Source organism: Rhinatrema bivittatum, chromosome 8 (assembly GCF_901001135.1).
Source record: "Rhinatrema bivittatum chromosome 8, aRhiBiv1.1, whole genome shotgun sequence".
NCBI classification, from domain to species: Eukaryota; Metazoa; Chordata; class Amphibia; order Gymnophiona; family Rhinatrematidae; genus Rhinatrema; species Rhinatrema bivittatum.
Genome location: NC_042622.1, coordinates 71132777 through 71156875, shown reverse-complemented (window position 1 = coordinate 71156875; position 24099 = coordinate 71132777). Strand labels below are relative to the sequence as shown.

The 24099-nt window shown below is 46.4% G+C and overlaps 1 protein-coding gene across 2 annotated transcripts in view; it reads left to right on the top strand.

Annotated features, from left to right (window-relative positions):
* Window positions 1-1048: 1048 nt before the first annotated feature.
* Window positions 1049-24099, top strand: part of LOC115096662 (ubiquinol-cytochrome-c reductase complex assembly factor 1) — a 230433-nt gene continuing 207382 nt past the window's right edge. Inside the window, exons 1-3 of one of the 2 annotated variants that reach the window (XM_029611613.1) lie at window positions 1049-1185; window positions 11246-11359; window positions 20841-20917. In XM_029611613.1, the coding sequence (XP_029467473.1) occupies window positions 11251-11359; window positions 20841-20917 (186 nt within the window). In that variant the 5' untranslated portion in view covers window positions 1049-1185; window positions 11246-11250. Of the gene's footprint in view, window positions 1186-10948; window positions 11156-11245; window positions 11360-20840; window positions 20918-24099 lie in introns of those variants that run through there. The other variant, XM_029611612.1, reaches the window with a different exon arrangement.

The window sequence follows — 24099 nt, the reverse complement described above, 5'->3', positions numbered from 1 at the left end:
CGAGGTCAGCTGCCAGTGTCCAAGGGTCCACCCAAACCTCACTAATTATAACAATACCTCCGAGCCTCGCTCCTCACGAAGCTCTAGACACCGGCTCCTCGGGGGTCTCTCGTTCCAACCTCCCTTCGGGGCTACTACTAACTAGACAACCGCTCCTCAGGGGTCTCTCTCTCTCTTCTATTTTAGGATCTCTGGACTACCAGGAACTCACTCCTCAAGGGCCTATCAGTCTGTCTATCCTGCACCACAGACCTTCAGTCCTACCACCTCTAGTGCCAGGAAGATGTCCGCACTACGCTCCTGTGAGTACCTCTACGATCCGGTGCTCCAATTCGACCCACCAGGCTCAGCCTTACCCACACTGCGGGTTCCCACCTATCTTGAACATCTGGGTGAGATTTCTACATCTGAGATTGTCTGAACATATTGACACCTTGTGGACTTCAGTGCCTTGCCTTCCTGCTTCATACTATCTATCTACAGCAGTACAATAAAGCTTAGAGTTATTACTTTGCTACTTAATGATTTCACTGACACAGACAAGCGGTTCTCTGTTGCCTTAAATTTCAATTTAGCAATTTTGTTTGTCATGAAGGGTTGTGAATGTGATGAAAGTTATTGTCAATTTCTTTTGTTTCTGGTCAGTTTTTATTTTTAAGTTAATCATTAATCAAACCTCGTTTGCAGGGCTGACTGAGATATTTGTGCCATCACAGTTCATTTGTCCCTTCAACAAATCTTTCTTTGCTCACTGTTTGTGAGTTTTCCTTCATACATATGTTCTAGTTAAACTAAGCTGCTCAGAATCACGTGGGGCATTAACTTTATCAGAAACCCTGTTTTATTCTTCCCTTTCCCTTTACAGAAACCTTTGTTCTATACACACACACACTCATACATCCTTCCCAGTCATGCTCTATTTTTCTTTTTACCGTTCCTTCTCTTTTTTTATGTTCTTGATATTTTTACTAGGCATCATATCAGCAATCCTGTTCTAAAAAACTGTCTTGTTTTTTTTTGGATTCTAAACTGTCAAGTAGCTTTACTAGCATTCTGGGAAGCTTGCTGCAATGACATCATTGCTCTGGAAACTCTAAGGCTGCCTGACGCTTCCACTTGCACCAGCCGCTCCCATCAGGCCTTCACCAACTGGCCCTCTCCTGCCCTGCCAGACCTGGGACCCAGGTAATAACCTTCTTGTCTCTTTTAACTTTGGGCACCCTATTTACACATGCAGGTGAGAAGCCCCTCAGGTAACACCTAGTAATTGTGTGTGCTTACATCAGATAAGCCCCTCTCCCCCCCCCCCCCCCGAAGTAGACCTGTATGTTTATATTGGATACGCCATTCAGGTAACTCTCAGGGTAGAGCCCAGTGAGATGAGCCTCCAGGTCAGAGCCCTTAGGCAGAATGCCAGTGTGCGGGGTCTGAACCCAGAACACATATCTATACGTATTAACAGTCAATGCTCCTTCTCCAAACTCTTCTTCAGTGAATGCTAAACAGAAATATTTGTGTATGAATTCTGGTTTTTCCCTAGTCTCTCTCCGGACATTGTTTCTTGTCTTTCAAATTTTACAGTTTTACATCAGGTCTTCCTCTTCTCACTGATATACCTGAAAAAAAGTCATCACCTCATCTTACCTCTTTAGTTAGCTTTTCTTCTATTCACACTGTTGTTGTCCTCTTTTTTTCAGCTTTTCTAGGTTTTTTTCATGTGTTTTTTCTCTTTTGATCTTTTGTACCTTTTGAATGTTAATCTTTACACCCATACAGGTTTCCTTTTCTTCTTACCTTTATTTAATTTCAAGACAAAGATATGCTGCCAATATAGCAGCTCCTTTTAATTTAGCAGACCACTGTTATCTCACTAAACCTACTTCCTCTCACTCTTCCAGCACCTCCTTAAGGTAATTGTCTACTTTAGCCAACTCAGTATAGTTGAAATCCAGGACTTTGAACTTTTGTGCAACTCTCTCCACTGTGGCCACTTTTATTTATTTTTTTTATTCACTTATATACCGCCACACAAAGCAAATATTAATAAAAACATAAATAAATTTCTGTTTAAGTTATTTATTTGTGGTTTTTATATACCAGACTTCGTAGGATAACATCAGTTCGGTTTACATTATAACTTCAAAATCAGCAAAACAGAGGCTTTACATAGAACTTATAGGAAAACAGTGAATAAGATAAAATTAAATAAATGAACTATACAATGAACGAGGCTTAAATAGAGAGACTTACATAGAGGTTGTTGGATAACTGAGATGGTATTGAGAGAAATGATTGGGGGATGGAGATGGACGGAATGTATAGAGGGGATGGGGGTTGTATATTGCATATAGGGAGGGGAATGAAGAGTTGAAAGGGTTGCATGGGGGAGGGAAAGGAGGAGTTGCATAGATTGCAAGGAACTATTTACAATAGATGCACTGGGGAGGAAATAGCATATATGATTATAAAACTATATACAAATGTGATGATTGAAGATATGTAAGTCAAGGCATGAAGTTGAAAATCCAAGATGGTAGCAACTAAGAGGGAGTTATCTTATGAGGGATCGTAAAGTTAGAACTGAGGGATCTGTTAGGGGCAGGGACGCGGGAGGGGGGTTGGGGTGGTGGTGAGGGTAGAGGCATTGTGTGGCAGGGAGAGTGTTTTGTTGGCAAAGAAGATTGAAGGGTGAGCAAAATGAGTGAGTTTTGGTGATATGTACTATTTGAATGCCTTCGTGAAAAGCCATGTTTTGAGTTTTCATTTAAATGTTTTATGGCAAGCCTCTTGGCGTAGATCTACTGGCATAGTGTTCCAAAGGGTTGGGTCCTGATACAGAGAGTAGACGAGCTCTAGTTGCGGTCAGTTTGGTGGTTTTGTGAGAGAGGGTTAGCATGGTTGCATGATATTGGTGTCTTGTGGATCTCTTGGCTTGGTGGAATTTAAGGGAACCGTTAAGCCAGTACATTTCTGGGTTGTAATGTGACAAAACAATTAGTCCTGCCAATCAAAGTCATAAACAGAAGCTCAACTATACCATATCAAACCATACTAATCTGATTATCACTGCAGGAGTAGCCTAGTGGTTACAGCAAAAGAATGAGAAACAGGGAAGCCAGGATCAAATCCTGCTTCTCCCACTGATGCTCTTTGTGATCTTGGGCAAGTCACTTTGCCCTCTATTGTCTTGGGTACAAATTACAAAATATAACCCCAATGGGGCAGGGACCTACCTACTATACTCAATTGTAACTCAGTTTGAGTTTGGAAAGGGGATATATATGAATTTTAAAAATGTTTATTTTCTAGAGATGTGAATCGTGTGCCCGATCGTCTTAACGATCGGGTTCGGCTAGAGGGGGAAAAAAAATCTGATCGTGGGTGATGTGAATCGGAATTGGTTCGATTCATATCGTTATTTTTTTTGTAGTGAGGCCCGACCCTTTAAAATTAACCCCTCACCTTCCCCCACCCTCCCGAACCCCCCCAAAACTTTTTACGATTACCTGGTGGTCCAGTGGGGGCGCGGGGACCAATCTGCCACTCTCGGGCCATCGGCGCTATTTTGGCTGCCACTCAAAAATGGCACCGATGGCCCGATTAAAAAAAAACCCCACCCGACCCTTTAAAAAACGACCCCTTAGCTTCCCCCACCCTCCCGAGCCCCCCAAAACATACCTGGTGGTCTAGTGGTGGTCCCAGGAACAATCTCCCATTCTCAGGCCGTCGGCTGCCACTCAGAGATGGCGCCGATGGCCCTTTGCCCTTACCATATGACAGGGTATCCGTGCCATTGGCTGGCTCCTGTCACATGGTAGGAGCACTGGCTGGCCGACTGCCCTCAGCGGTTGCTCCTCCCAGCGAGCCTAGCTTCCCCCAGCCCATGGATGCGCAGCGATTTTAAATCGCTGCATTCCCATTTGCTCTCGTGCCACTCACCCCCCCCCCCCCCCGTGTGCAACACTCCCCATCGTGTCCGCCGCGTGACTCGCCCCAATGATTACTTATGGCGGCGCGTGACTGGCGTACCCCGTCAAACATAAAACTTTGGTCATTTGCTTAATCACAGAGACCTCCTCGCTTTTCAGTCTCTCTCCCAACGCTATGTTCTAGGGCAGTGGTCCCCAACCCTGTACTGGGGGCCCAGCAGCCAGTCGGATTTTCAGGATAGCCAGAATGAACATGCATGAGAGAAATTTTGCATGCTGACCACTGCTCTAGGGAACTACAATTTTTAGCATATGCACAGGTTAAACATTTTATTTTCGCAGAGCGGGCCAAGGGTACAATGTGCCACAACAAATCACTATTTGAAAACTTCTGTTCGAATGCAGACTATATTACAAGGATCATTTCTAAAATTTATAATTTACTAATGGACACAGATACCCCTAACCTCCTGCACATTATGAAATGGGAACAGGACTTGGGGTTTTTTTATTTGATCCCAAAGTTCTTGGCGATACTTATAGAACTAACATAAGAACATGCTATACTGTGGCACCAAGGTTCCATCAAGCCCAGCATCCTGTTTCCAACAGTGGCCAATCCAGGCCATAAGAACCTGGCAAGTACCCAAAAACTAAGTCTATTCCATGTTACCGTTGCTAGGAATAGCAGTGGCTAATTTCTAAGTCATCTTAATTAATAGCAGGTAATGGACTTCTCCTCCAAGAACTTATCCAATCCTTTTTTAAACACAGCTATACGAACTGCACTAACCACATCCTTTGGCAACAAATTCCACAGTTTAATTGTGCATTGAGCAAAAAAGAACTTTCTCCGATTAGTTTTAAATGTGCCCCATGCTAACTTCATGGAGTGCCCCCTAGTCTATTATCTGAAAGAGTAAATAACCGAGTCACATCTACCCGTTCTAGACTTCTTGATTTTAAACACTTCTATTATATCCCCCCTCAGCTGTCTCTTCTCCAAGCTGAAAAGTCCTAACCGCTTTAGTCTTTCCTCATAGGGGAGCTGTTCCATTCCCCTTATAATTGCGATGGCGAAAAAAAAAGACCACCTATGAATTTCAAAGGCAGCTCAATTTCTTAGCACCACTGTAGAGAGCCGACCCACTTGCACAGATTCTCCCTGCCTCCTACCCACGCAGGCCAGTCCATTTCATATCATTAGCTGTCGCTGTTCCAGAAACTGCTTCCTCTTACTTGACTTGGATTCATCTTTCCCTGCTGTATGAAGGTGAGAGAGGCACAAAGACACGGGTGGAGACCGCTGCAAATTTATAGGGTATATATAAAATAAATGGATAGTACAGTTTTTTGTTAGGAATTTTTAATTTACATGAATTCTATAATCATTTACCGGCAGAAGCTGTGAGTTTGGAAGCAGCATCTATCTTCCTCCGATATTTTAACATGGTAGTTGTAATTGGTTGCAAATGTGCTAAGATAGTTGGAACTTAACTTTCATGCCCGCAGTAATGTGAAAATAGAAGTTCCCACTATCTTACTGTATTAAAATATTTTTATAAAGTGTTGACACTCATGAAAACAGGTGCTTTTGCAAAAATGTGGTCTGTTAATCATTTACAATAATATTCTTAAAAATGCACAGCACTTCAGAGTGAGGCTCATTGCTGGTGCAGACCTCTCCTCTATCATCCCTTGAGTCTTCTTTTCCTCTTCTCCTACTCCACTATTATCTTGGTCTCCTCTTTACAGGCCCTCTTTCTTCATGATCTGTGTTTGCATTCTCTTCTCTTCCTACCCTTGGCAAATGCTGTCTCTTTTTTGGTATAGTTCTCTCTCCTCTGTCACATTTGGTCCAGGGCTGCCAGGTTTTCATGAAAGAACAAGCACTTTTTTCCAAAAAAACAAGCCCAAAAAAGCCCAAAACATGTGAAATTGAAACACCAATGTCTGAGTCACATAGATGAAAAAGGAGCTTAACATTTCACATGTTTCTCTGTTTTAGCATGTTGCAGAAGGTCTGCATGATGTGCACGAATGTCAGACTTACAAAATTTGCACATAGCCTTATTCTCATTGCTGAAAACAGGCTGAATCCATGCTTTTAGTTCATGTTCCTCTTCCCACGCTTTGCAGTACTTTTTACCATACTTAGCCCAGTTCTTTACTTTAGCCATAGTAGATCAAAACCATTTAGTATTGTAGCAGCCAAGGATGGAAACAGTAGGTATGGACAGGCTCTCTTACAGAGGTGATCTGCAGGGAGAAGAAATGAAAAAAAAAAAAAGATGAAATCAAGTGGAGTAGAACAAATTAAAAAACACCAGCCCCTCCCACTCATTCCCCTCCTCTGAGCACATCCCTGGCCGCCACACACGCATTCCCCTCTCCCACCCCTTACAAACGCGTCTTCAATTCCCTCATGCTCATTCCCCCCTCCAAGCACATCCCTGGCCCCCACACATTGATTCCACCCTCCCTACCCCCTCCGAGCACATCTGTGGCCCCCACATTCTCATTCCCCCCTCCCAACATACTAATTCCTCCCCTCCTGATACCTGGCTGTAGCTGCACAGTCAGAAGATTCCTTCTCTGCTGCTTGCTGCAATGCCGTGCTGGCCTTCCAGGTCTGCCCACGTGCGACGCTTGTGCATACCGTGCTGGTGCTGGGTCTGCCCACAAATGACCTATTTTATCATAAGGCGCCATGCTCTGGTCAAGGAAAAGCATCCAAAACCGTACAGCCCACATCCCGTGGGTTATGTACGGAACAAAATCAGAGGTCAACCTTGCGATAAACAAAACGCCTCAATCGTTGGAGGCAGCGATCTACAGATTCACGTGCACTCCCTCCCAGTCTAGAGAAGGGCAGAGAAGCAGGTCACACTGCCCGAAAGGCAGAAAGGAATCACAGTGTCCTTTAGCACATCATCGCAGATCCGAGTCACCGAGTGGGGGGAAAAGGAAGGGGTGTGGGATTCAGGAGGAAAACAGACACCTACACGCAGATGTGAAGGGTGTAGGTAGGGGGAAGTGGAGGCGGACAGAGGACGCAGTCGACTGCCCACTCAGCTGTAAATAGTGGGATGTTGTTCCTCTGGATGGCGACTGCGTGCTCTGCCCCTAAACGGGACCGCAGCAAGGAGCAAAAGAACATCTCGCATGGGGCTGGTTCTTCGCCGGCCTGCTTCGCCTCCCTGGTGCACCGGATAGTGTGCTTTGCCTCCACCAGGAGATAATTGACAAGGCGGGCTCGGCTACGTGCTACCGGGTGCCTTGAAGTGGAATAGCCATAAACAAGGAGATGGGGGAGAAAAGATCAACCAAAAGCGTAAAAATAAGTTTTTCAGAAATGCAATGAAGGGAGTGAGGCAGGGACAAAACCAGTAGGCATGGGTGACAGATTCCCGTGCCTGGCAAAAGGGGCAGGCCACGGAGCCGGTAATGGCCTCCATCATGCCACCTGTGAGAACTGTCCCATGTGCCACCCTCCATGCCAGGTACGCGCTCTTCCTGGGGGTGGGGAAGGAGTAGAAGGATTCCCACCATGGTCCCCTATTGCCGCCGATTACACTCCTCCAGACTGTGTCGGGGTATGAGGCGAGCGCCAGATAGTGGACTGTATGGACCAGGAGGCGGTACATTGCCATTCGGCGGAGAACCTCGGGCTCCCAGAAGTCAGTGGTCAGAGGTTCGCCTGGGGTGAATCTCAGCACCCTCCTCTCAGCCTTCATCTGGGCCTTGGCCTGGTGATCATACCTGCTGGTCTTTGCAACCCAGGCTACAGGCCCGACCAGTGGATCCCTGTGTCTCTTGCAGAGACCCGATGGTGGGACATGAAAAGGCACTGAGCCAACTCAGTCCTGCGATCTGGCAATTGTGGCCACTAAATGCAGTTTAGGTCTCTTCGCCGGTACGGAATGAGGCGATTGGCCTGGAGCCTCATCTTTCCGTTCCCCACTTTCCCCTAGCCCATCCGAGATGAATGGGAGCTCCCTATGGGACGAAGCCATCTCCACGGCCGAGCTCCCAAGTTCGGGTGGGGGAGGGATCGTGGGGTCGACTACTCTATCAATAGTGTGCCCGCTAGGCTGTATGTCGTGGTCGGGACAGGGCTGGTGGTCGAGCAGAGTGTCAGTCTTCAGAAACACATTCGCCGGGTCATGGCCGGGGGGAGGTCCACTCAGATTTAGTTCCAGCCCCCGAGTCCCGCACCTCCAATCCGCCGGTCCAGGTCTTCCGGAGAGGGAACCGTTGGGGGAGGGGCAAGGGTCTGTCTGACCTCAGCGTTGACGATAGCAGCGTCCGAGGGCCCCGTCCGTTTCCTGTGGGGTTTGGTGCTCGCAGGTGGAACAGCCGGGGCTGGTGAAACGGTCGTGATGGGAGAGTTGGGATCCTTCCGCACAGACGAAACGCCGGCAGTCTGACCATGCCCAGAGGGGTCTGGGGTCTTCTGCAGAGGGGCTGGGCGGGTCACAGTGGCTGAGGTGCACGGCGCCGCGGCCTTGCTTGGGGGGGGGGGGGGTGTTTGGCCAAGGGGCATGCCTTGCGGGTGTGCCCCACTCCCTTGCATGAGAAGCACCTCACCTGCCACGTAGTAGACTCTATACGCGAATCCATTAAAGGGGATGATGAACACCCCTTCAGCCTCCTCTTGCCCTTCCCTCAGCTTCAGCGCGGCCTCTCTCCTGTAGGACTCTATGTGCTTGAGGGCAGTCAGCGTGTCCCATCGGGATGGTGGACACTTGGGACTTGATCTTCCGGAGCGCGCCGAGATGCGCCGCCAGCGCTTCGTCGGGAAGAAACGGCGGGACGGACACAGTCTAGGGGCTCCAAAAGGTTTAAAGTCCCCTTCACCACTAGCCCCTCAACGAGCGCCTTATGCGCGGCGGCGAGGCTCGCCAAAACAATCACCACCTTACCATACATTTTTCCACAGGAGATGATGCTCCTGGGGCCCACCAACTTTGCCATCGCCAAAGTGTAGTCCTGGGGGTCCTCCCCTGGCAGAATTGGACACTTGACCCCGTGCCTGGGCCCAATGCAGGGCGGGACTCAGTACCTGCACGCTCCTCGTCATCACCGCCGCATAGGAGGGCTTGGCGGGCGGAGCGGACCCCGGCACTGGGCGTTGACCTCCCCGGAACTACGCATGTTGTACGTTCTAGTTTTCTCTTACCCCCGCTGCAATGGTTTCACCTTCCGTCGGAACGGGTAGGGTAGTGACGGCGGGGGCATCATCGTCCGTCACTGGCGTGGAAGCAGCGGGGGCAGGGACGGCAGTTACTAGTGGGCTAGGGTATCCTCCCCCCACCCGGTTGCCATCCACTGTGCCCTCCGTATCAGTCTTGGCAGAGGGAGTAACCACCAGTGCCGGGGTACATGAAACCCCCCTGCAATCCTTTCTCGTGCTGCACTCTAGCATGGAAAATAAGCACAGAGATAATACTACTTATGTCTCTGTGCAGGACTAGAGTAAGTGGCGCAGCACTTGACATGGTCTGAATGATGGGACCTGGCATGGAGTAGGTGAAAATAAGCCTAGAAGCCAGCACCTTGGTCACCAGGTCTGCCACGGTGGTAGATACAACTGAAAAAAAGGCCATGTGTGTTCGGGCCTTTGGAAACTGCTGATAATCCGAGAGAGGCAGGGGTGGTTGACCCATCCCCTGTGCTCCCGCAAAAAAGGGTTCCCGGTGCAGGGGGTTGGGGGGAGCAAAGGGACCAAGTATGGAGTGGGAGTCCCTGCCCCTGCTACGGTTATGGTGGGCACTGTTGGTGGGAAGTGCCCTGTGGCTTTAAGCACTTCAAGTACGGGAGAGAAGGGGGAGGGATCACTTCCCCCCACTTTGTTCTTTGGAGCCTTCCTTGGCATATTGCCTACTGGTAGGGAGATACCAAGGAAGAGAGAAAAAAAAGGGAAAAAAGTGTTAAAGGAAGAAAAGAGAAGAAGCACTGAAGAGGGCATGTGCTAGGGAAAGCAAATGGGGGAGGAGAAAAACATTATGGCTTTGAAGTCAGGCTGCTGGGATGGGGGGGGGGTTAGAGAAGAGAGGACTGTGAAACATGTGTTGAAAGCACAGAAGATTAACTGGCTTCTCGCAAAAACCATGCAAGCTGTCCTGGGGAGGGGGAGGAAGGGAAATTGGAAAAAAAAAAAAAAAGAAACCTGATAAAGGCTTACTGCAGCCTAATTCATAGGCCGATACAGTACAGTGCACTCTGGTGGAGCACACTGTTAACCCCTGTTTGGCCACGTGTTTGACGTGCTAGCTTTACCCCTTATTCAGTATAGGGTAATAGCACTTGGCTGTACATTTTATTTACTGAATCGTACGGGAATAACTAATAGGGCCATCAACATGCATTTGCATGTTGTTGGCGCTATTACTTTCGGGGGGTGGCCGCACATTTGATCACAGGGGACTGTGTAGCAATTAGGGGAAAGAAGGACACAGGAAAAAAAAACCTGGGCAGGCCCCCTGGGGGAGGGGAAGGGAAACACAAAACCAGACAAAAAAGGCAGGACAAACGAGGCAAAACAACAAACACACCTGACTTGTGCTGTGATTCTCTCCGGGCTGAGCCTTGCCCGCAGCCCGCACTGATCCTCAGAAGGCAAGGAAAAAGAGTGTAAATAGATACTCTTACCTTTCTTTGGGTTGGGACGACAAGAAACTTGCAGGCAGATAAAAAGACACCCGGAGAGAGCCGCAGCAGAAGCAGGGAGGGTTGGGAAGAGCAATAGAGGGGGGCGGGGAGGCTAGGTTGCCGTGCAGGAGAGAAGCTCAACAAAAACTTTTCTTCTCTGCACGTGGGAGCAGGGACAGAAAGGGAAAAAGTGGTGTCTCCGGATAGACCAAGGCGTGCAAAAGCACCACCCAGGAGAAAGGGAGGTAGGAGCTCTGGCCGGTCAGGGAAGGAAGGGAACTCCTGCAGAACTCGTCGGGGAAGCAAGCAAACTTCCAGCAGAGACCTCATACTTCCTCGTGTGAAGATTTGCAGCTCATTGGCTTACTGCAGCAACAAGTTAGGGTGCGCCTACTATGGACAGGCTTCATCGCAGCAGCCAATTACTGCAACATCAGAGCACAAGTCCCGCCCAACAAGCCCCAAAAACCACGACTGGCAGAAAAATAGCCCAATTAAAAGCAACTCGCGAATCAGAAAAAAAAAGCGAATGATTAGGAAAAGAAGCCCAAATCTCGCGGTAAATAAGCGAGGTTGGTAACACTGATTTGGTTCCTCCCACTCTTGTATCTTTTCATTTAACCTTTTTCTCTACGTCTGATTCTTTTCTTCTCTTGTTGCAGGGGCCATGCTGTGCCAGGCTACACTGAGGAGGCTCCTGAATGGCAAAAGTGTCCCCATACTAGCCTGTGGATACACCTCCACAAAAGATCTTCATCTCATACAGCATGACAAAGGTATTATTTGTGCTGCTTTTTTTTCATCACCCCAAACCCAGCATATACATCATACATCTGCAGCTTTATATGCTGCAGAGACCAGTCAGATCACTGACAACAGCTCTGTTTACATCAGTACCCAATTCGGCACTGACTGCAGCTCTTTGGATTCTCAGCAGCCATTATACACCTGACAACAGCTCTGCATGTTCCTTACATCCATGCAGCACTGACAGCAGTTTTGCCTATCCTCAGACACACTACAAACAGCATGGAGAGTAGTTCTGTGTACTTCCAGCACCCAGGATAGCATTGACAACAGCTCAGCTTGATCCCTTAGTTCCTATCACAGCTCTGGCAGGTTTCATGCTGATTGCAGTATAGCTAAATAAAACTTTTCTGTGTTACATATTTTTGGGCAGAAATCCTATAAGACAGTTTAATAATAATATTGATATAGCCTGAGGATTTAATTTCTTTTACTATCTGCAAGGGAAAAATGGCCACAGAAACAATTGTCCAAATAAATACTTGTGCCAATAACATTGAACTTAAGTTTTGGGCAAAAATTCTACAGTGCATTGTGCACGAGTTTTGGGTTGTCAAAACTGCCTTCATAGGAATACTTTCTAAAATATTTAAAAAATATTTAAAAGATATTAATATTTAAAAAATAGGAATGTTTTCTGCCCATGGTAAACAAACATTTTTACTGACACACACAACCAGTGTTGACCCACTCTTAACCAGGGCAGGTATGATAAGCAGAAACATAGTAATAAATTAAAAGTAAAAGCTTTATTCAGTATAAATGAAAAAATCAACAAAATCCTGGATGTGCAGAGAAAGAGGCAAGCTGCAACACACACATGGAGTTTTGCACAGGCAAGGTCAGTATTTTAGGGGGTAATTTTCAAAAGTATTTACATTCTTTTTTTTTTCAAATTGTTATTTTTATTGATGCATAATGTTAAACACCAAAAACCTTACAAGCATTCAAATTTCAAAGTAAAGCAAGCATAGTACAAAGGTTTCCAATAAACATGATTATAACTTTACAAGATATTCTTGGGGTGTGCATCATTATCAATTCTTCCCTTTTCTCCCTCCCCTCGTACCATCCCATTCCAGATCAGTACATATAAGAAGGCACACACTTTGGTTACTGTAATGATCACTCAACCTGGCAAGATACAAAAACTATAACACAAAATTTAGACTCATTAACATATTATGTTGCAACACTGCTGTTAAAGTATAGTGGGCCTAACACTGGTTTTTGATCTTCAATCCAAGGCATCCAATTATTATAGTACTTTGATAAGGTTTTATTTTTTATGGTGGTCAATTTGGCTAATAGGCAAATCTTATTTAACCTCCGTTTCACCTCATCAGTTGAAGGGGTTCTCTCAGACTTCCAGCTGTAAGCAAAGGCACAATGCGTTGCCATCATCAATTGTTGGAACAGAGGATTCTCTGAATCGGGCCTATCAAGTGGAACACTTAATAGCGCTTGTTCCGGATTGGAGTCTACCGCCCACCCAATTAGGACCTTATTTTCCAAGGCTATCGCAGGCTTGCGCTAACAGCGCAGGTAGCGCACGCCTGCGCTACCTACATCAGGGCGGAGTCGGGGCGTCACCGGGGCTGGACAGCGAAAAGGTAAGGGCCTTTTCGCTGCCTATTTCGCGCCCAATAACTACACCTTCTATGGTGGAGTTATTGGGCACAATGCCGGCAGCGCAGGACCGCCCCCCCCTCCCCCCCCCCCCGTTGTCCCGCGATACTTTAGAAAATGAGGACCTAAGTTGGAGGCCAGTTTAAATATACTTTTCCATAGGTCGCCAAGCCTTGGTCATTGTCACCACATGTGTATATAAGTTCGAATGCTCCCACACCCTTTCCAACAACTGTTTGAATACGATGGTACAAACCTAGCAATCCTTTTGGGGTGATAGAACATCTCATCATGGTCTTGTAATTATTTTCTTGTACTAGAGCTGAGATAGAGTATTTTTTAACATTTTAATAGATTGAATCTCATGTCTCCTCAGTGAGTTCTTTCCCCAAGTCTTGTTCCCACGCCTTTACATAGGAGGTTTTCCCCAACACATCCTGGTTTAGGAACCTGTATAAAAGAGAGAGGGTCTTTTTCAGTGTGTCAGCCTGGTCACACCAATGTTCAAATTTGAGTTTTCCCCAATAGCAGGTCATTTTCCACTTTCTCAGTCATCAGAAAGTGTCGGATCTGTATGTAATGAAAAATTTCCTTGGGATCCAGCTGAAATCTGTCCTGTAGTTAACAAAAGGAAACCATCTTTTGGTCTCCCCCAAGCTTTTCAAAAGTCACCACTCCTTTATCAACCATGGTTTAAAAGAAAGTAAGGATATATAGCGCAGCTCACTGCTTCAACGGCAGGGGGGAATGAAGATAAGAGGATGTACATTCAAACAACTACCAACAAGGACTAAATTGCATAATCTGGGTAAACAAGCATGGGAGTAGCTTGCTTATTGCAGCAGTTACGACCCCTAACCAATTAGGCTTGATACTTCACTTTTATGCAGCTCTAGCACTGCTCTCTACATCAATGGCAGAGGTGGAAGGAAATTAGAACTAAAAATGTTACCAATAAGGGCCCTGACCTCAGCGGTCAAAGTAACAGATAAGTATGAGAAAAACAACTGTGAAAGCTTGCTGGGCAGACTGGATGGGCCGTTTGGTCTTCTTCTGCCGTCATTTCTATGTTTCTATGTCCTGCAGCGAATCGAGTATTGTAATTAATACTGGACTTGTAAAAATACCTGCAGGGACCAACCAGTTTTGCCTTCCATTGCAACCAGGTTTTTATTGTGGTGTTTACTGAGGGTGGCCAATTTTTTATCGGAGGCCAGGTAGATTGTGGTTGCCACACTAGAAAACGAAGGGGAATCCCTCTCACCATCTCAGCTTCCAGCCACGCCCATTGCTTCTCAGTCTTTATTTTGTGCCAGTCTACAGTAGCTCTAATCTGCGCTCCAGCATAATACCATAAGACATTTGGCACACTCAGACCCCCCCTCCTGTAATTCAGATGTATATAGGATAGATCTCTTGATCCTTGGTGGTTTGCGCTTCCAAATAAAAGCAAAGATTGTCCTCTGAAGGCTTTTCAGAATCTCTGTGGTTAAGTGTATCGGAAGAGATTGAAAGAGGTAATTGAGCCGTGGGATTAGGTTCATTTTAACCAAAGCTATTCTGCCAAACCAGGAGAGGGTATAACCTGACCATATGTCCATGTTTTGGGAGATTGATTTGATAAGGGGAATGAAGTTTAAGTCAAAGAGCTCGTCTAACAAATTGCTTAATCTAATACCTAGGTACTTAATCAATTTGGATGCCCATTTAAAAAAAAGGATTTTCATTCTAAATTCTCATTCTATGTGTGTAAATGGCCTTTTAAAAATTACCTGTGGTGGAGTAGGGGGTGGGACATGATTTACATGTATACTTTACATTTTCAAAAGTATGTGTGCAAATATACATGCACAAAGTTACAATTGCTCAGGCGCAGGTGCAACTTTGAGCCTGTGCATTGACACTGGTTCTGTGCACACCTGTGAATTTCTAAAGTCTGCGGGTAAAAAGTACGCACAGACGTTTGCTTTTGGTACTGAATATACCGTGTGCTACTAAATCATCACGTCTTTCCTGCTGATTGTACCTGCCCTGCCGCCTAACCCAACATCAAACTCCTTCCCCCAACTGCCAAAATCAAACCCCTCTACTTGAACCAGAACCAATCTTAAAACACACACCTCTGCTTGATCCAAAACTAAACCCTACCACAACTAAAGCCCTCTGTCCAATCCAAAATTAATTTTTCCAACCTGAACCAAAAGCAAACCCCTCTGACTACTCTGAACCCAAAATTCAGCATTGCTCCCAACTCATCTACAACTCTTTCCATTGTAGCCATTCCTTAATTTTGTTTTTTAGTATTTTTTATTGGTAGAAAAACAGTATAATGCTCAATCGCATAATCCATGCTTCCTGCTCAATTATATTCATTTTTATAGACCCCCACCCCTCCAAACTGCCTGTGCCTTAAAGTCTTTCATGACAATGTATACAGCAGACATAAGTGAACCGGTCAGAACTTAGCAGTTACAATGCCTTACAAGCCACAGGTTGAAAGAGCTAAATCCCTTCCAGCACAACCCAAAGTTAGATCCAGTTTTTGTCCCTTCTCTCTGTCTCCATCACCTTCAGCTTTTCCACTTGTCATTCCTTTATTGAAGGCTTCATTTCTCCTTCACTTTGGAGAATAATAGGGAACAGGGTTGTGTAGGAATAAAAATATGCCTCAGACTATGCTTCTGTCCTCAGTAGTAGGTTACCATTCTTCTTTTACCTCCATATTTTTAGTAAAACAAGTCTTTTAGTTTTAATTGTTCAGGGATATTGCATGTTGTATTCTTCCTGTTTTATAATGAACTTGCCCCTGTGGTGTCCAGCTTGCCGTTGTTTTCCCTCTCGAGATCTCCTGATCCTTTCTTCTCAGGCTTCTCCTTGGTCTCAGTTTCCTCTCCCGTTGATGTTTTGTATTTCAGGTTTCTTTTCTGTGCTTTTTTTTCTCAGCTGCACACTTCATCTAGGAAACAAATGGCTTCCTTTGGACTAGTAAGTGGGCAATTTTTAAAAGCCATTTATCCAGATAAATTGGCTTCTGAAAGTTGCCCACCCTTTCCACTAGTAAAACATAGATACATAGAAATGATGGCAGAAAAGGACCAAATGGTCCATCCAGTCTGCCCAGCAAGCTTATGGTAGTACCTGCTGTGCCATGTAGGTTACCCCCATGCTTATCAGTTTCCCAGACCATAAAAGTCAGGGCCCCCGTTGGTTGCTGTTTGAATCCAATTCCTCGTTACACCTTGCCGTTGAAGCAGAGAGCAATGTTGGAGTTGCAGCAAAGTATCAGTCTTATTGGTTAAGGGTAGTAACCACCACATTAGCAAATTACCCCCATACTTATTTGTTTCCATAGACCGTAAAAGTCAGGGCTCTCATTTGTTGCTGTTTGAATCCAATTCCTCGTTATCCCCAGCTATCAGTTTCCCACACTGTAAAAGTCAGGACCCTCGTTGGTTGCTGTTCAAATCCAATTCCCTTTTTCCTCCTGCTGTTAAAGCAGAGAGCCATGATGGAGTTGCATCAAGAGTATGAAGGCTTATTGGTTAAGGGTAGAAACCGCCACACCAGCAACTTACCCCCATGCACTCTTTTCTCCATTTCCATTCTCTGGCCTTTAGGGATCCACAGTGTTTATCCCATGCCCCTTTGAATTCTTTGACTGCTTTCATCTTCACCACCTCCTTCGGAAGGGCATTCCAGGTACCTACTACCCTCTCCATGAAGAAATATTTCTTGACGTTGGCACAGGGACCAGCAGTGCAAGTACTGGTACTTTTATCTGTGGCAATAGTAGATTGGTTCAGAGGCAGTGTTAGGTCAGGGGAGGCAGTACTGCACATAGTTTTGCATTTTCAAAATTACATACGTTATTTTGAAAGTCAAATAGTACTCGCAGAAAAAGCAGGCACAAATCTGTGTGGGTGCTTTTCCCCTAGACAGTTTTCAGAGGGAAAGTAAGTTTGTACTTCTGCTTGGAGAATTGATGGAAAGTTTGCATGAAAAAGTACCTGTGGGATATTTTGATAATTGCCTCTCACAAGGACAATTTTCAGTGGTGGCCAGCAGTTTGTAGCCCTATGGGGCTGCAAGCGTTTTTTTTAAAGGGAAACTCCCTGGGCAGTTTTCTTATACGTATTCGCCTGCTGACACTGCAGTGAAAAGCAGGCGCAGGGATTTCAAAATGAAATCACTACACATACTTCTGCTGGCCTGCTCCACCCTGTCTCCAGTGCTGCACGTTTTTCTTGCTGAGAACCCAGAACAATGTTCAAAGGGGGGTTTTCCATGGGTAAATGCCCTTGAAAATTGCCCCCATAATCTTAGCCCTGTCTTTTCAGGTAATTTGGAATATGAGTGTGTAAAATGTTCTCTGCATCGTCTGATTTGGCTTTTGCATAGGTGACTCACTGGGTTGATCCAAATATTATGTATTTGATGTTCTTTCCATGCTAGTCTGTTTTCACTCATTATTAGTAGGATCTTTTCATTATTCCACATTTTGACTGGAATATACACAAAGTGATATGTCAGGGGAAGGCTGTGTTCTTCGTGCTCTGGCAGATTCCATGTTTCATTTTCAGCCCTTGAGAATTACACCAGAAGTCTACCGGCTAAAGATAACATTTACTTATATGCCCAATCCCACTTCCCTCACCTAGCTGATCTTTGCTCTGGCAGAGATGGTGCAGAGTGCTACTCTTTGGGAAGCACACCTTGGAGGGGAGGGCCAGCCCATTTATGGAATCTCTCCTGTAGACTTGCTCTTTGTATTTTCTTTGATCACCTCCTAGGTGTCACTGTATTGTCATGGGAAGATTTTAATGACACACAGTGTAAACATAGTTTCCCTGTACATACCGATCAGTCCAGACTCCTGGGTTCATACATCCGTGCCAGCAGGCGGAGACAGAGAAAGTAAAACTGCCACTGATTTAACTATGCTGATGCCCCCTGTAGTTTCTCAGTATTTCTCTGTCTCCCAGCAGGGCAGGACTGATGCGTGAACCCTGCAGTTTGGTTTAGGATTTTTTGGCAGTTTTTCCTTTTAAATTTTGAGAGCCTTCCTCCCAGGGGGTCGGGGTTGCTGGTAAGGAACCCCTACCCTATCTGGTTGAGGTGGGGGGGGGGGGGCCCTTTTGTACGTCCCCATCCCATAACCGTGAAGTGCACATCCGGTGGTCCAGATCCCTCCCTGTCACGTGTTGGCTCCCAAATTAGTTTTCTCACTTTTTTCTCTTCAGTTAATTGCTGAATTGAGCTGAACAGCTCTCTTCAGCGTAGGAGAGGAATTTTTACAGTGAGACTGCTGTTAGAGCAGTAAAGTTTAAAAAAAAAAAAATAGTAAAGGATCCGGTAGGCAGGAACAGGTAGGAGCTGTGTCGACTCTCTCCGTCCTCCCCCCCCCCCCCCCCCCCCCCCCCCCGGGCTCGGTTTGGCTGGTTTTTCTTCACGGGGTTTTTTTCTTACTTTATTTTTGTTTTCTGCCGGTTTTGGCTCGAATCGTTGGCGCCGCGATGGTGAGGTGGGTGGCTTGTCGCGCATGCGGGGTCGCTGCGGCCTTTGCGTGGCCTGCATTTCCAGGGGGGGGGGAGGGAGGTCCCTCCGAACTCCCCAGGCCAGCTAAACGTCGGAGGTGCATGGCTCGGCCTTCCCCGATTGCGTCGGGTGCAGCAGCGACCGCGAGGCATCCCGCTGGGGAAACCGCGGGAACGACGGCCATTTTGAGTCCCTCGGGGCTCGAATCTCCGGCACCTCAGACACCGGGGGATTCCCCCCCAGTACTTTTACTGGTGCTCCCAGGTCCTGTACAAGGACAGGGAGGGCCAATAGGGCCCGAGGGAGGGGCCCTTTTTCCTGCGCCTGACAATGGGCGGACTCCGGCTCCCTTTTCACCTGAGTTTGTGCTGTTAATGCACAAAGCTTTATTGGCACAATATGAGGGGGGTGGGTCTAGCGTAGGAGATCAGCTACCCCCCCCCCCCCCCTTTACTACCAGAGCCTGGTTTATCCCGGGGAGGATCCCTGCCTAGGGCGGCCCCAGTCAGGGCATGCAGGGTTCCTCACAGGCAGGAGCTGTGCCCACTCAAGGGCTGCGTGTTCCTACGGAAGCACAGCAGGACAACCCCGATGGTTCAGGGACGGTGGACACGGACCTTGGGGGTGACGACCCACATGCCCTGGATTCCAGACCGCCGGCAGAGGGGGATGACCCCAAGATTCTCCAACTATTCCGTAAAGATGAATTAGCGCCACTTCTTCCTCAGGTTCTGGAGGAACTGGGTCTCCAGTCTCCAGCAGCGGAAGCGTGAAAGGATGCTGCAGATCCGGTTTTACAAAGCACCAGGCGTCCGTCTGGTTGGGGAGCGGTTTGCCAGAGTGAAGCGACGGTCCTTCTCCAGGGTCCTCTTTAGTGAACACAGAACTGAAGTATTTGTTTAATATTTCTGCCATGTCTTAGTCTCTCTCTACACATTGATCCTTTTCACCTTTCAATTTCACTATACCACTTTGAACTATTCTCCTTTCACTGATGTATCTGAAAATGTTTTGTCACCTCTCTTTACCTCTTTGGCAATCCTTTCTTCCGCTTGACATTTTGCCGTCTTGATTACTTTCTTTAACTCCCTCAGTTCTACCAGATATTCTTCCTTGTGCTCCTCCCTTTGTGATCTTTTATATTTCATGAACACTGTTCTTTTAGCCTTTATTTTGTCAGCCACCTCCTTTGAGAACCAGATAGGTTTCATTTTTCTTTTGCTTTTCTTTACTTTTCTAACATATAGATTAGTTGCCTTGGTAATTGCTCCTTTTAGTTTGGTCCACTGTTGTTCCACATCTCTCTTGTTCTCCCAGCCTACTAGTTCTTCCCCCAGTACTTCCCCATTTCATCAAAGTCCGTGTTTTTGAACTGCAAAACTTGGGTCTTTGTGCTTCTTTTCCGTATCCTTTTTGTGATATTAAACCATCCCGTTTGATGATCACTGGTGCTGAGGTGGGTGCCCACCTGGACATCAGAGACATTATCTCCATTAGTGAACACTAAATCGAGTATAGCCCCCTCTCTCATGGGTTCCATAACCATTTGTTTGAACAAAGCTCCTTGCAGGGCATTCACTATTTCTCTACTATTGTGATCCCTGTGCTCTTCAGCCCTAAGAGGGAATTCCTTCTCACTGTCCCCTGCCCTTTAGGGATCTCTTCCAGTTGGTCCTCATCAGATCAGGAGGTCAGCCAACTGGCCCCTGGCATTAAAAAAAAAAGTTTGTGAAACAACAGTTTAGGGTACACACTCCAGGACTAGGGATCCGGGTTCAAATCCTCCATCTGTCAGGGTTTGGGCACACTACAAGTAGTGCGCTTAGGTCGAAAGAGGGAAAAAAGTCCCAAAACAGTGATAGCCTCTGCCTGCTAATGAGCAGCATAGAGGGTGTGGCTCACTGGAGAGGCTCCCCTCCAGCCTTTGGGCCAGTGACTGTTCCTTTAGCCATCTGAGGAAGAGGGGATTGAAAGTGGAGGGCTATAAAGGGAAAAAGACAAAACATCCCTAAAATGCTAGATCCTATCCAAGCAGGGTAGAAATGTATTCATAGTTTGTTTATTTCATGCAGCTCCTATCTTGTATGGTTGTTTTTCATGTTCCTGGTAAGGTTTAATGGGGTAATTGTTGTCTCTTGGATATGCTGAAGTGTTTTCATGAAAAGTATGTGTTAATGATAAGAAATTGCTTTTGCCATTTTTTTTGTATTAATTCTGCCTCACTCTTGATCTTTTTTTTTAGCATTTTGAGCATCAGATGTAATTATTTTTATTCATTTTTAACAGAAAATGGCATTGGTAGGAATGGAAAGGGCTCAGATCCTAGACCTTTGTACGTGGATGTCCAGGCAGCTGCGCCAATGGTTTGTATGATCATTTGAATACATTTGAGTGTCTGAACATTAAATTGTAACTCTGGGGAGCAGTGTCTCGACAATAAGGAAAACTGTATTTTAATTAGTGTTCTGAAATAGTTATTTAAATTGCAGTATGAAATAGCATAGTAGAGGATACAGTGACATAAACATATTATAATGGAAGTGACATGTAAAATAACTAAGAGAATACTATAAGATTCCCCCAGCGCATATGCCATTTTTGCTAGCTGCGAAATTGAAAGTTTAAGTATAGAAACAGAGAATCTGACAGCAGATAATGGCTTATCTGATCTGATCAGCAGTACTGCAGACTCCATTTACAGTAACTTGATGAATGATGCAGATAAATTTTATCCTCGCTGCCTCCATGACCGGATTTAAGGTTTTGGTACTCATGGATATTAAATTTAGAAATGTCCTCTGTGGGAGTGTCCCCTCTGGAGATCAGAAAGGATAGGGATCAGGAGAGAGTGTGATATTGCACAGTCCTAAAACCACCTTTCCCTCCTCATCTCCCCTCTCTATCCTTCTTAACTAGCAACTTCTGTTCCCTCTCTCTCTCTCTCTCTCCTAGCTTTATGCTTATCCATCCCACTCTGTCTCTCTCCTTGCCTCCTGCCAGTGGTGGCTTCCTCCGGCAGAACTTCTGCACACTGAGTGGTCTGTCTCCTACACTTTGCATTTGCCTGATGGTGTTGACACCTCTGTGCCTGTGTCAGGAAGTGCTGTGAACCCTTTCCAATGAAGATCTTGGTATGCAAGATTATGACTCCCTCCCTGCTGCCACTGACCTAGAAAATTATACTGCCCCATGTATTCTCTCCCTCTTTCTCCTATCCCAGTGTCTCCCTTCTCTGCCCTACAGACCCCACTCTCCCACCTTGAGATTTTGAAGAGTGGAGGAGGAGGAGTATTGCACCTCTGCCAAATGAAATATTTAGATCTGTGCTTCAGTCTTTGGTCCTAGAACATCTTGATTACTGTAGTGGTCTCTGTAAAGGCCTCCCAGCTTAACTGGAGGGATGGGAAATGAACACCTCGAAACAGACAGGTTAACAGCAATGACAGCTGACTACAGCATTGCTGCAGAAACCTCTCAGCCTCATTTTGGCATCTGTGGGCACAGCCAGCTAGGAAAGGAGGGGAAAGTGCTTAAAGTGTTGCTGACATGGAGTTCCTATCCATATTCCGGCTCTATTTAGTGGAAAATTTGGCCCTGACAGCTGTGCTAATCCTCTGTGGTTAACCCATACTTTTTTTTTTTTTTTTTAATTCCAATACTGTTTTTTTGCTTCCATTATTTCTGTCATGAAGCTGTTCCATGCATCCATTACCCTTTCTGTGGCAAAATGTTTCTTTTCAGTCTGTCCCCATTTAACTTCATACATGAATTTTCATTCCAAGGAGAAGGGTTTGTCTCTAGAGCATTGTTTATCTAGTCTAATGTATCTTCTCTCTCCTCCCTCTTCTCTAATGTGTACTTGCAAAACTATTCAGTCCCCTAAAAAAAATCAACAGATGTGTGTATTACAAATGACACATAGATTGTTTCAGACAGTAGGTTTATTGCAAACCAGTATGCTTTTAATGTAAATTTTCAGTCACAATTCATTCTTTCTCTGCATTTTTTGTAAAATAAAATTAAAAACTGAAAAAATTCTGCTTACATAAGTATTCGACCCCTGTGCTGTGGAAGCTCCAAGTCCCTACCTGTGAATCAAAAAAAGGTCAGCTTTTCTGGATAAAAGACCCCCTAATTCCCGTACCATAGATCAGACTGTGAATCTGAAGGAAAGCTGTGAAAATGAAAACCAAAGAGCATTCTAAGAAATTAAAGATAAAGTTATAGACATGCACAAGATAAGAAAAGGCTCTACAATAATATCCAAATGCTTGGATATCCAAGTTGGATCAATTGTGAGGAAATGGAAGCTGCATCATACCACCCAGACACTGCCTAGACAAGACTGTCCCTCAAAACTCAGTGTCCGAGTAAGTAGGAGACTCGTGAGGGAAGCCACAGAGAGGCCAACAATCACTTTGAACGAGCTACAGAGTTCAGTGACTGAAACTGGAGTGGAGGTGCACCATCAACCATATCAAGAGCTCAGCATGCAACTGGCCTGCATGGGAGAGTGGCTAGAAAGAAGCCATTACTGAAGAAAGCCCACATCAAGCATGACTGAAAACATCAGAGTGACCCAGCTAAAATGTGGGATAAGGTTTTGTGGTCAGATGAGACAAAGATTGAGCTTTTTGGCCAAAATTCAAAACGCTAAGTATGATGCAATCCTAACACTGCCCATTCCTCCACAAACACCATCCTAACAGTAAAGTATGAGGGTGGCAGCAGCATAGGGGTAGATTTTAAAAGAAGCGCGATCAGCCTACTTTTGCTTGCGCATCAGACTCAAGCAAAAGTACGCTGGATTTTAGTAGATACGCGCGGAGCCGCGCGTATCCACTAAAATCCTGGATCGGCGCGCACAAGGCTATCGATTTTGTATAGCCTGCGCGCGCCGAGCCGCGCTGCCTCCCCCCGTTCCCTCCAAGGCCGCTCCGAAATCGGAGCGGCCTTGGAGGGAACTTTCCTTTGCCCTCCCCTCACCTTCCCCTCCCTTCCCCTACCTAACCCACCCGCCCGGCCCTGTCTACACCCCCCCCTTACCTTTGTCGGGGGATTTACGCCTCCCGGAGGGAGACGTAAATCCCCGCGCGCCAGCGGGCCTGCTGCGCGCCGGGGCCGCGACCTGGGGGCGGGTACGGAGGGCGCGGCCACGCCCCCGGGCCGTAGCCACGCCCCGTACCCGCCCCCAAAACGCTGCCGACACGCCCCCGGAACGCCGCGACGACCGGGCCCGCCCCCGACACGCCCCCCTCCGAGAACCCCGGGACTTATGCGAGTCCCGGGGCTCTGCGCGCGCCGGGAGGCCTATGTAAAATAGGCTTCCCGGCGCGCAGGGCCCTGCTCGCCTAAATCCGCCCGGTTTTGGGCGGATTTAGGCGAGCAGGGCTCTGAAAATCTACCCCATAGTGCATTGCAGGGGGTCATCAAGAACTTCCTTAGTCAGAATTGATTGCAAGGAGACACACATTGCTACCTGTTCTTGTGGCCAATTAAGTTGAAAAATTTAAAGTTCCCAGTACATACCTAGATCAGTCCAGAC